Genomic DNA, 12,890 nt, shown 5'->3' with positions numbered 1-12,890 from the left:
GAAAATGCACACATTTTCATATAGTTAGTTATAAATGATTTGTTTAACCAGACCTCTGAGCTCTTTTAGGGTTCTTATATAAAAAAACTTTATGTAACGACTAATATAAAACGGTGCAAACATTACGACAAAGTGACGAAAGAATTTCTGAGATGTTCGGCCAAGTTACCGCGCGGACGTGAGGAAAAAGTTTTTTTTCAAAAATTCACCATAAATCAAAATATTGTGCTAGAGACTTCCAATTTGTTGCAAAATGAAGGTAAATGATTAAATATTACTAGAATGTGAGAGTTTTAGCTTACAATTGCGTTTTTCGACCATTTCGGTCGAGTTAAAGTTGACTGAAGGTTGATATTTTGGCACTTACCGTGATTTATATGAAAATATTTCAAAACTGATAAAAGCTACAACCATGAGTTATTTTTTGTTGTATTCTACATGGAGTTATTTTTTGTTGTATTCTACATGAAATTGCACACATTTTCTTATATAAAACTTTATGTAACGATTAATATAAAACGGTGCAAACATTACGACAAAGTGACGAAAGAATTTCTGAGATGTTCGGCCAAGTTACTGCGCGCGGACGTAAGGAAAAAGTTTTTTTTTTCAAAAATTCACCATAAATCAAAATACTGTGCTAGAGACTTCCAATTTGTTGCAAAATGAAGATAAATGATTGAATATTACTAGAATGTAAGAGTTTTAGCTTACTATTGCATTTTTCAACCATTTCGGTCGAGTTAAAGTTGACTGAAGGTTGAAATTTTGGCACATCGTGATTTATATGAAAATATTTCAAAACTGATAAAAGCTACAACCATTAGTTATTTTCTGTTGTATTCTACATGAAATTGCAACATTTTCATATACAAACTTTATGTAACAACTAACATAAAACGGTGCAAACATTACGACAAAGTGACGAAAGAATTTCTGAGATGCCCGGCCAAGTTACCGCGCGCGGACGTCAGGGAAAAGTTTTTTCAAAAATTCACCATAAATCAAAATACTGTGCTATAGACTTCCAATTTGTTGCAAAATGAAGGTACATGATTGAATATTACTAGGTCGAGTTAAAGTTGACCGAAGGTTGAAATTTTGGCACTTATCGTGATTTATATGAAAATATTTCCAAACTGATAAAAAAAGCTACAACCATGGGTTGTTTTTTGTTGTATTTTACATGAAATTGCGCACATTTTCATATATAAAACTTTATGTAACGGCTAATATAAAACGGTGCAAAAATTACGACAAAATGACGAAAGAATTTCTGAAATTTTCGGCCGAGTTACTGCACGGACGTATGGAAAAAGTTTTTTTTCAAAAATTCACCATAAATCGAAATATTGTGCTAGAGACTTCCAATTTGTAGCAAAATGAAGATAAATGATTGAATATTACTAGAATGTAAGAGTTTTAGCTTACAATTGCGTTTTTCGACCATTTCGGTCGAGTCAAAGTTGACCGAAGGTTGAAATTTTGGCACTTATCGTGATTTATATGAAAATATGTTAAACTTGATAAAAGCTACAACCATGATTTATTTTTTGTTGTGTTCTACATGAAATTGCACACATTTTCATATATAAAACTTTATGTAAAGGCTAATAGAAAACTGCAAAATATTACAGCAAAGTAACTGAAGAATTTCTGAGATTTTCAGCAGAGTTAGCTGATGCTTTCTTTTGTGATAAGAAAGAAATTCGTGCATGCGCAGCTGGGTCACGCTTGTAAACAAAACAACAGCGTGCTCCGTGAACTCCCAGCATTTCTCAAGGCGCGATTTAAAATTTTTCACAAACAAGGTTTATAAGTATTTTTCCGAGAATATTTAAAAAAAACTTTTTGCAGTCAACGTATTTTACGTCCACTTGGCACCCGACAGACAATTTTTGTCGACGTAAAATACGTCCAGTCGGCGTTAATGGGTTAATGTAGGTTCCTTGATATTGTTACGTAAATCTTTAAGTTTATCAATGTCGTAGTTTTTATTAGGTTGGTTGTATAAATTGATATTTGCTAGTCAGTAAAGTTTACAGGTACTCTGCCATAACATAATTTGTTATGTACATATATAACAGTACCTAAATTTCCTTCTTCCTCTCTAGATGTAGATACTAGGGTATATTTACCTACTGTTGATATTGTTTTGCTGACATGTTGTAAACATATCATTGGTTCATATTCCCTTAGTAATCGCTGTATTTCTCCCAAATGTAACCTGGTCTGTAGACCATTTATGTTCCATTGTATAATATAATTATTGAAAATATTATGTTAGTGTAATGTTCTTTTTGTGGATCATCAATTTGTATTTTTCCTAAAAATTTTATTTACAACATTTATTTGTTTTTCTCTATAAGACATTAGGTGTCCAATGCCCATACAGCCCTTTTCGTGACTGTCTAAACTAGTAGTTTCTTTATTTCTGTATCTTATACAATTTCGTATAGTGTTTGTTAAACTGTCTTTTGTTATGCTTTTGTTTTTGCTGCACGTTTTCATGTGTTGTTTTTTCGTTTACTTTTGCAGCACCAATTATTGGTGATGGAGAAAACTCTTCTCCCATCACATAATCATTCTTGTCAATGATTTGTTCCTCTATTATTTCTTTGATGTTCTGGGTATCTGTTTCCATTGGATTTATTATTATTTTGGGAGAAAAGGTATATTCTTATCATTTTTTGGTTTGTTCTTTCTTCAGGTCACCTGCCTTTAGTTTAACAGATGTATCTCTAATAATAGTCAGTTTTTTGTTGATCTTGGGTGGAGTTCTCTCTAGAGGCCTCTTTTTTTCTTTAGCTTCTAATTTATCATAACTTTCTTCTAATACTTCTGTGGTGCTTGTATTATCTCATCTAGTGTTTCCATTTCTCTTAATATTTCAAATGAATTTGAACAAATATTTGTATATGTTTCTTGGTCCCTTGCTATATTAGTTTCTTCTTCCAAAGTAGCTATTTTTCTTTGAGATGATCTATAAGGGTTTTGTTACTCTAATCTATTTCCATTTTTGTTTCATTGTTTGGTCTTATTATAATAGAAAACGTTCGTTTTCTAGCAGGATCATTCATTCCTCTAACTTTTAATTCTAATATGGCCTCTTTCACAGGCATTCCTGTCCTCTCCTGAAATAATTTTAATTCTGTATTATATATATAGTACATACACCCCTTAGATCTTACATGGTGATTTTGTCCACAGTTCACGCATTTTGGTTCTCCACACTTCCATTGTGTGGTATGTTTGTCAGATCCACAATACGTACATATAGGTGTATTATGGCAATTTCTCCTTGTATGTCCATACATACTATAGTTTTGGCACTGTAGTGGTTTTGGAAAATACAGTCTCAGTTCTCTGCTTTGGCGCAAGATTTTAATTTTTTGTGGCTTCAAATTTTATCTTTGTTATTCTTAGTGTTTTTCCATTACTCTGTCTACTGGCTATGTTGTATATTTTGCAATCTTGTACATTGTTGTACCTTTTTTTAAGGGAATCCAGCAATATATTCCTTTTTATTGGTTCTTCATCATTATCAGGGAGTACTATGGTATCCTGTACACTTTCATACTGACATGTTTTTATATGTACTTTTATATTATCAATGTTTTTTATAGTTACATAATTTTCTGATTGATTTTTTTGTTGTGGTTTCTATCAACCACATCTGATCTTTCATTTGTCTGAATGACATTTCAGTTGTTGGATGTCGATTCAACAGGAAGTTTTCTAATTTCAGTGCTGATATTTTCTTCTCCGTTTTTAAAATCAGGAATCTTGACCAACCTCCACTTCCGCAAATCTGGTTGCTCTCAGCAGGAAAATGGAATCAGGGATCAATTGTGAATGTGAAAGATCTGTTAAAATACAACTTAAGAAAAATTTACTAATACAATTTATGAAAGATTTACAAACGAGACCATCTGTCGATGGTCGAAGTCATAACTGTTAATGTTAGGAAACAGAAACCTACCACCATGAACAACTCTATCTAAATGAGATAATTTTCTGGCAGAAGCAGACATCCCTACCGGAGAACAGTTTTCTAGTAAAGGTAAGACAAATGACCTACAACAGGTTGAGCTGATTTTATCAGTTATAAAAATGAGGCCTTACATATAATACCTCACTTCCGTACGGCATTTGCTGACACTTTCATAGATGTTTTTCAAAAGTAAGACGGAGTCAAAAGTCACACCAAGAGTGGTACATAGCTTTATTGAGGGAGTGAACCATTTAGCCTTTATTCTGAAAGGGAATAGATACGCACGTTGTTGCTACATATTTTAACAAAACAAATACTTTACATACCTGCAGCTGACAGGTGTGTCAATTTCTCAATCTGGCACACAACAACACAGTGACTGGAATCCTTTGTCACTTCTGTTTGCATCATCATCTTGGAAAGAGCAATCCAGTCAACACTCTCTCTCATCCATACACATCTTGAATATGGAGATGGACTGAGTGGGCTCTGTTGCCTGAAGTATTCTCTGCTTTCATTTCCTGCACTATCCATAGGGTCTGAAGAAAAATAAATAATAACAAGTGTCTAATTGATTATATAAAAATATATAAAAGCATCAAGATTAAGAAAGCCCTTAAAACTGCTATGTTTTCTACAAAATAACTATTAAAAATCAAAATCTTAACTTTTTCCAAAGAACTACTGCATATACAACTAAATTTTTTCATTAGTAACAAAAACCTGAAGGATACTGCATATTAATATAAAATTAAAAATGTTTCATTTAAGCAAACACACAAAAATTGTTAAAATACATCCAGGTCTACAAAAATAATACTTTAGCTCACCAAGATAACGGATCAAAACGTCCGAGCCTACCCTCCTATAAAAGAAACTCTGATATATCGTTGTATATATATGTGAATGCATGTTTTTGCCATAAGTGCAGGTATATTGATGCCATGTACCCCTTAAACTACTGTAAAATGCTTATAACTGCTTATTTTGAACAGTTCACTGCCTAATTTAATAGTTGAAACAAAAATATACCTTAAATTATCATACTAAAATAATTTAATATTCCAAACAAAAAATGCACCCCAAACCATCTTCCCAAAACACCCTAAGTCATCATAGATTATCCTCCCAAAACTGTTGCTTATAACAATAATTTACTAATTTTAAAACATTAATATTAATGTAAACACAGCAAAATATCTATAAAATATTTAATACACATACAATAAATCTTTAATACAAATTCAATAATGTCTTACAGAAGTGTGACAACTAACCAAGTTAGTAATTTTTTTCTCAGTACTTAAGTCGTTCTGTTTTCTTTTTTGCTAGAAAGTATATTTATATAAATAAACAGTACCCGTAAAGTAAGATAAAAGTCTTATTATTAACCTGTTTGTTAAGTGTCACCAATGACATATCTCGGTTGGCCGCATCCCATATCACACCACCTTCAACAGAGTAACCCATCCTACCTATTTCAAGGACGGTGCGCTACTGAATTCAGAAGCAAAATAATCTCCCCTCTTATACAAATTGTAGGAACATCAGTTGGTAACACTATGAGCTAAACTAGCGGTAAATGGCAACTTTTTTTATAGGGGAAAGACAGTCTGACAAGAGGACAACGACCTCCACCTCCCACTATGTTTCTGATGTTCATTGGTAAACCACTGATTTCTTTTAGTTTGATCCCATTTTCCCGCCCCTACTCGTCGCAGAGAATGATGATGACTACGATAAAAGGAAATAATGGTGTTTTTTCCATAATCAGCACAAAAAAAAATTTTTTTCTCTCTCTCTCTGCTGCAGATTCCATGAACTTTTTGTTCAGGATAAAGGAAACCCAATGGAGTCACCTTTAATTTTCCTTCACCCAAAGGTCCAAAGGTGTGAAATTTCGTGTTCAGGATAAGGGAAACCCTGTCAAGTATTTTTTTTTTTTTAGAAATTTTTTTATGACTAAGTCACGGAGCACGTTGTAGCAGTAACGAACAGACTTTCCATCCAGTTTGCTTACAATATCAAGTGCACTAAAATGGTATGACAAATGAAAATAAAATTAAACAATTCATTAATCTACTGGCTCTATGTTTCAGGGAATGGCATTCAAAAGAATAATTTTTTCCCTTTTATGTTTCAAGCTTATAATCTTTAGGATATAAAAATGCAAAATAAATTCTTTCATCTTTTCTCATTCTGCATTATCTATTATCTAATATCTTCATACAAAAATCAATATTCAATGTTAAAAAGAACACATAAAAAAGCATAAAAATTAGCATAGACCAAATGACCTGCTCTGTAAGCTAGACAATGTGACGATACAGGAGCGGCAACGTCTCTCATAAAGGACACTTAACAAGTTAATATAAACTGCAGAACAGTATATAGTACAGTATTGTAAAGTGAAATTACAGTGTACTGTAAGCATAAACATGTATTTGTGTGTGGGTGATGTGCTTTCTCCCTCACTGAAACTCCCAGCATTCCTTTTGGCGCCTGATTTGAAAAAAACAGTTTGGCGCTTTATCCAGAGGCAAAAACCCTCAAACTGATATTTCCATTTCACACCAATATATCTGGAAGTACGATATACCAAGGGCCATTATCTTGGTGCGCTACTGTACAGCTATATCTTCCCTATGCTGAATAGCTAACTAAGTGGGAAATTCCACTTCCATTTGATCGGAGATCCCAGTCAAACAGGCATTTAGTAATTATCACTTTACCTAAATCTTCTTAGTTCAGATATTTTCTGCAAAGTTTTAGGAGCCAAAAGTCTCCTACTATAAAAATTTTGAGTGATGCCCTAGCAAGCCATATCTACCTTGGAGGAAAGATTAGGGTGGAGGCGATGTCCTGCGGAAAAGGTGAAGTCAGGTTGACAGCTGGGCAGCCATATTGGTCGTGGCAAGAAGCTCTGGGACACTCACGGGAGTAAACCAAGAGTGACCGACCTTCCTTGTCAGTCAGATCCATATTATCATTCGAGGCAAAAGTGTGGAGTTTTTATAGCTAATTTTTTGTTCAGCATTTGGTTGCACAGCAAGATACAACAAGTTACAAGATCCTACTCGGACATTTCATCGGTAAGTGAATTTCAAATTATGCATTTCTAATTTCCATAATTTACTCACAGAATTAGTGTACAATAACGTCTAGTAAACCTTGGTGTATACAGCTTTTAAAAAATCCAGGTGGATATGTTAATGACCCTAAAAATGTGTACAATCATTTCCCCTACATTTTCTTATTTAGGTACCTTTACAGACAATTCATTGGTTTTGTTGTAGCATGACAGAACTTTTTCAAGCCAGGTAAAAATAGCTAAGAATATTTAACTAATAATAATAATAATAATAATAATAATAATAATAATAATAATAATAATAATAATTGATGTCGAAAATAGAAGTTTCAGAAGTAAGGGTTAGTGTGTGTTTTAAATCATTGGACGGTTATTGTAAGTTGTTTTTTACTTGTAGTTGACTAGTGGCATGTTCATGAATTCCCAGGGGGAATCGTCCAGCTTTTAATCCTAAAACCCATGTGGACTAATCCTATGGTCAGTATAAGCAGCTCAGAATTTTTGACCGAGATTAGCAGATGCCATAAAATTTGCCCAGGTGATTACTGTTTTGGTTTTAAACTCTGTTGACGTGTTGGCTTTGTATTCAACCGAACTCTTCAGAATTTTATATTTTGTAAGCCACCCGCTTTGTCGTCTTCCTGCTGAGTTTTGATTAAAATAAAACGGAGATACTGAAGAAATTCGTTTTTCTTTCTTTCTTGAATTCTTTTAGTTTCAACGAAATGTAAAAAGAGAAAAATATGTATGTACATACACACACACACACATGGGTATATATATATATATATATATATATATATATATATATATATATATATATATATATATATATATTTATATATGTGTGTGTGTGTGCATGCCTGTAACTACTTGATATACATATCAATCAAGTTGCAAAGATTAAATAAAAATAAGCAACTGCTTTTACACATGGTGAGCAATAGAATTATAATTTGCTCACTCCACAACCCACTAGACCTATTTTACCATCTTTATCCTAATTTATATGTATATATATATATATATATATATATATATATATATATATATATATATATATATATATATATATATATATATATATATATATATATATATAAATATATTATATATATATATATATAAATATATATATATATATATATATATATATATATATATATATATATAAATATATATATATATATATATATATATATATATATATATAGAAAATATATATATATATAAATATATATATATATATATATATATATGTGTGTGTGTGTGTGTGTGTTTTAAACTTATTATTAGGTTTTTATGTTTTATCAGGAATATCTTTTAACTGGTTGTATCTCTTTTACAGTTTTCCAAAAGATGAGGCTCTGAAGCAGGAGTGGGTTCGGAGGATGAGAGAGAAAACTTTCACCCCTACGAAATATTCATTGATATGCTCAAAACATTTCCGTGAAGAAGACATAGATTGGACATCTCAGTCAGTGGTTGGATTTCGAAATGGTGCTGTTCCTCGTATCTTTGAAGCATTTCCATAAGCATCTCCAGGAAAATCATCCTCCAAAGAGAATGGCGTCAACGAACCGTACTGTCACTGACAATTGTAATGATTCACCTGTATCAGTTGATGTGCTTCCTTTGCAAACTTTCCCCTAATGTTCCGACAGAAGTGGAATCATTGAGAAAGGAAAACAAAACATTAAAACGTAAGCTTGATAACAGTGAGTGAACTTATTGCTTCAAAAAGAAAATCAAAAGTGCTTCAACAAGGCGTCTGGCAAAAAGAAATGCTGATTTGAAAAGTGTTCTATCAGAGCTTGAGAAAAAAAAGGTTCATGAGTGAAGATAGCATAAATCTACTAGAAAATTGTGCTGGTGGTGTTTGGATCTTCTACTGCGACAGATTTATTAATAAAAGCAATTGCTGAAAAATATTTGAATGTAAGGTACCATTACGTTGGAAAACGACTAACTGCTAAGCTGCAAACTCAAGTTTCAGTGAAGAGTAGACAATCATACACAAAACTTATGCAGTTTAAGCCAATGATTTCATGTGAATTGCATGCTTTTTTTCTTTCTTTCTTTTTCATGAGTAAAATGATCATGCTTTGATTTCTTATGTTTTACCAGCACTATTGTAAATATTTCCTTAATAAACAACAGTAAATACTGACGTATTTAGTGAAGAGTTTGAGTTACCCAAAGTGTCCCACTCCTGCTTCTTGCCACGACTGGGCGTGCCAAATGCACCTGTCAACCTGGCTTCACCCAGAGTACGGCTTAATCCCTCACCCCGTCTCCAGGCCAATATTCTACCTCTATGATATCTACCCACCACTTGTCTATGATGCTAGGGCATGAAAAGCTTTGAAGAATTGCCACATGAAAGGGAGTTCACTGGGCCAATGACCAGAAAGTTCACCTCATCCAGGACCCCATGAGGAAGTAAGCGCTAAAACAGTGGAATAGACAGCATGGTCTCTGAAGTGAGTCCAAGGGTTTGCCTGATCGAGAAGACCAAGTGCCTAGGTCACCTTCAAAGTGCTCAGAAATGGTATTATCATAATAAAATTAAGTTTCATATACTGTATACTTAACAAGTAATTACATAGCTACACTTTTCCACTCGTGCGGCAGCTCAAATTTGAAATTTGTGGTAGCGCTACTATCGTTTTTGTGTAGTTGGCTACCCCGCCCTCTATCAGGGAACAATAGGAAAACAAAACAGAACTACTCATTTCTTTTGTGCTTTTATGTCAATGAGAGGGGAGGAGGGAGGATTCCAATCTGTAATTATTGGTAAGTATATATGAAACTATTTTACTATGAAAATACCATTTTCATATAAGTAACTTACCAAGTAATTACATAGCTGAATCCCACATTGATAGGGTGGGATATTTGGATATTTTCTGTTCCAAAAACAGTCAGGTATGAAGATGAATTTGAAACATGAACTCAGTTAGTGTTGGTAAAATGCTTGTTGTTTCCTTACCTGGTAGGAGAGCTACAGCAGGTGATTAGTGCCTCTGGTTGGTGCTCATCTTGACCTGTAGTGACTTAGTGGAATAGCTGCAAGTGGTCTACTTTTAAGAGAAGAGCTTTGGAGTAAAGGAGTACAGTATTCCAAATACCCACAAAGCATAAGATTAGTTGCCCTTGCCCTGGGTGCACTACCAAAAGACAAAACGACCAGACGATACTGTCACCTACACTGTAAAATAATTAAAAACCATCACCCTACCGATAGAGACTGAAGGGTACTCAGGTACAATGTACCCCCAGGCTCCCAAAAAACTCGACACCCCAATTTCAAGGCGAAGAGATCAAGGAAGGAATGCTTCCTATGTTTCTTCCCCCAATACCATGCCAGCTACCGATAACGGACCCGAGGTAGTGCAATTTTCAAACACTGTCTCTATTTTTTTCAAATAGTGAGTTGTGAAAATGGAATTACACTTCAAGTGAGTCAATTGAAGGACCACGGAAAGTGACATATGCCTGAATGCACGAGGTGGTGACCGCTCTGATCTTGTGTGCCCTCCCCTTAAAGGTAGGCAGTACGTCATCCTGGATCTGTGAGTGTGCCTCTGAAATAAGGTTTCTCATAAAAAATGACTGCATTTTTTGATAAGAGGCTGGGAGGGATTTTTGACAGCACCAGAGATTGCTGGAGGGACCTCTGACTCTCTTGGTTCTGTCCACATAATACCTAAGGACCCTAACAGGGGAAAGGGCCCTTTTCTTCTGGACCAAGGATGTCCATAAGATTTTTAATGGTAAATGAGTGTGGCCATAGGCTGGATGGTGTCTCATTTTTGGCCAAGAAACCTAGCATGAAGGTACATACTGCATCTCCTTGTACAAAACCACTTTGCTTGTCTATGGCCTGTAGTTCACTCACTCATTTGGCAGTGGCCAAGGCTACAAAGAAGAGAGTTTTCTTCATCAAGTTCTTAATGGACGAGGAATGGAGAGGCTCAAAAGCTGGGCCTGTTTACCACTTAAGAACTATGTCCAAGTTCCAAGACACGGAGTCAGCTCTTGCTTGCTTGGAAGTCCCGAAGGACTTAATTAGGTCACTAGTATCTTGGTTAGAAGCCAAATCTAGGCCCCCATGCTTAAACACAGATCCAAGCATTGCTCTATAACTTTTGGTGGTGGATGAAGAGAGCTCCTTGGCGGTCTTCAGGAATAGGAGGAAGTCCACTATCTGGGCTATAGAGGTTTTAGCAGACGAGATGTTATGACTGCTACACCATCAACGGAAGACAGTCCACTTTGCTTGATAGACTTGGCAAGAAGACTGACGTCTACACCTTGCAATAGCTACCGCAGCTTGCCTTGAAAATCCCTTCACTCTGACAAATCTCCTGACAGTCTGAAGCATGTCAGAGCTAGAGCGGATAGTTCTTGATGGAATTTCCAAAGGTGGGGCTGTTTGAGTAGACGTGGATTTTGCGGGGAGCAGTCTGGGAAAATCCACTATAAGTTTCAGAACCATTCCTCAAGTGGCCAAAAAGGACTTATCGGGTTATCGTCACATTGTGCTGGGACCGAAATTTGTTGAGGACCTCCCTTACCATGCTGAATGGCCTCCCTTACCATGCTGAATGGAGAGAACGCATAAAGATTCAATTTTGACCAATTTACAAGCATTGCGTTGGTTGCCCATGCTTGACAGTCTGGAACCAGAGAACAAAACAAAGGAAGACAGTGGTTCTTTGATGTGGCGAACAGGTCCATGTTCGGCCTGCCTCACAGCTTCCACAGACTATTGCAGACCATGGAGTTCAGGGTCCACTCTGTCGGAAGGATTTGCTCCTGACAACTTAGTTTGTCTGAATGAAGCCGGTGACTATCTTCACCTGGTTCTTGTCTGCTCAGATAAAAAGTTCCTTCATGGCTTCACAAAGAGAGAAGGACTGGGTCCCGCCTTGCTTCTTTATGAAGGAAAGGGCCGTGGTATTGTCTGGGTGCACCACCACGGTCTTGTCTGTGAACACCTCTACAAAGGACATTAGGCCCAGATGAAAGGCAGTCAGTTTCTTCACATTTATATAGAGACTTCATTGTTCCGGAAGCTTCCAAGTTCCCCAGAAGGGCTCCCAAGCCTAGGCCTGTGGCGTCTGCAAAGAAGTCTAGGCCAGGGATCACAAGGTGCAGCGACTTTCCCTCCAAAAGTCTGTCTTTGGATGTCCACCATTGAAAGTTCGATTTTATTTCCATCATTATGGGGAACATCACAGAGTCCGGTTTTTTCTTCCTGTCCCAACTTGCCTTTAGGAAGAACTGAAGAGGTCTCATATGCAGTCTACCTAACTTCATGAACTGCTCGATGGATGCAAGAGTTCCTAAAAGGCTCATCCAATGATTCGCTGAACAAGACGGGACCGAAAGGCCCTAAATAGAGAATTTCCTGAGTCGGGGTCAATTGAGATTTCTGTAAGTTTATCAATAATCCTAGTTTCTGGGTGAGGAGAAGGGTTCTCTGAAGATCCTTTGCGCAATGTTCCTGTGACCATGAACGGAGAAGCCAGTTGCCCAGGTACAGGCATGCGCTGATGCCTAGAAGGTGCAGCCACTTCGTGAGAGGGGGCTAGCACTCGCGTAAATACTTGCATAGCTGTGCAGAGGCCAAAACACAGGGCTCGAAATTGGAAGACTCTGTCCTCGATGATGAATCTGAGGTATTTCCTGGAGTCCAGATGGACAGGGACATGGAAACAGGAGTCCTGCATACCCAGGGTGATCATCCAATCGCCCGACTGAATGGATGATAGCACCAACTGACACGTTTCCACTTTG

At 35.9% G+C, this 12,890-nt stretch overlaps 1 protein-coding gene across 1 annotated transcript in view; it reads right to left on the bottom strand.

The window, feature by feature from the left end:
- The window catches only part of LOC136854643 (uncharacterized), a 54,975-nt gene that overhangs the window by 19,005 nt on the left and 23,080 nt on the right, over positions 1 to 12,890 (bottom strand). Inside the window, exon 3 of the mRNA XM_067131206.1 lies at positions 4,321 to 4,533. Within this exon, the coding sequence (XP_066987307.1) occupies positions 4,321 to 4,533 (213 nt within the window). The remainder of the gene's footprint in view (positions 1 to 4,320; positions 4,534 to 12,890) is intronic.

This window comes from Macrobrachium rosenbergii, chromosome 29 (assembly GCF_040412425.1).
Source record: "Macrobrachium rosenbergii isolate ZJJX-2024 chromosome 29, ASM4041242v1, whole genome shotgun sequence".
Lineage (NCBI taxonomy): Eukaryota > Metazoa > Arthropoda > Malacostraca > Decapoda > Palaemonidae > Macrobrachium > Macrobrachium rosenbergii.
The sequence above is the reverse complement of the archived record's forward strand: the minus strand, read 5'-3'. Positions and strand labels throughout refer to the sequence as shown.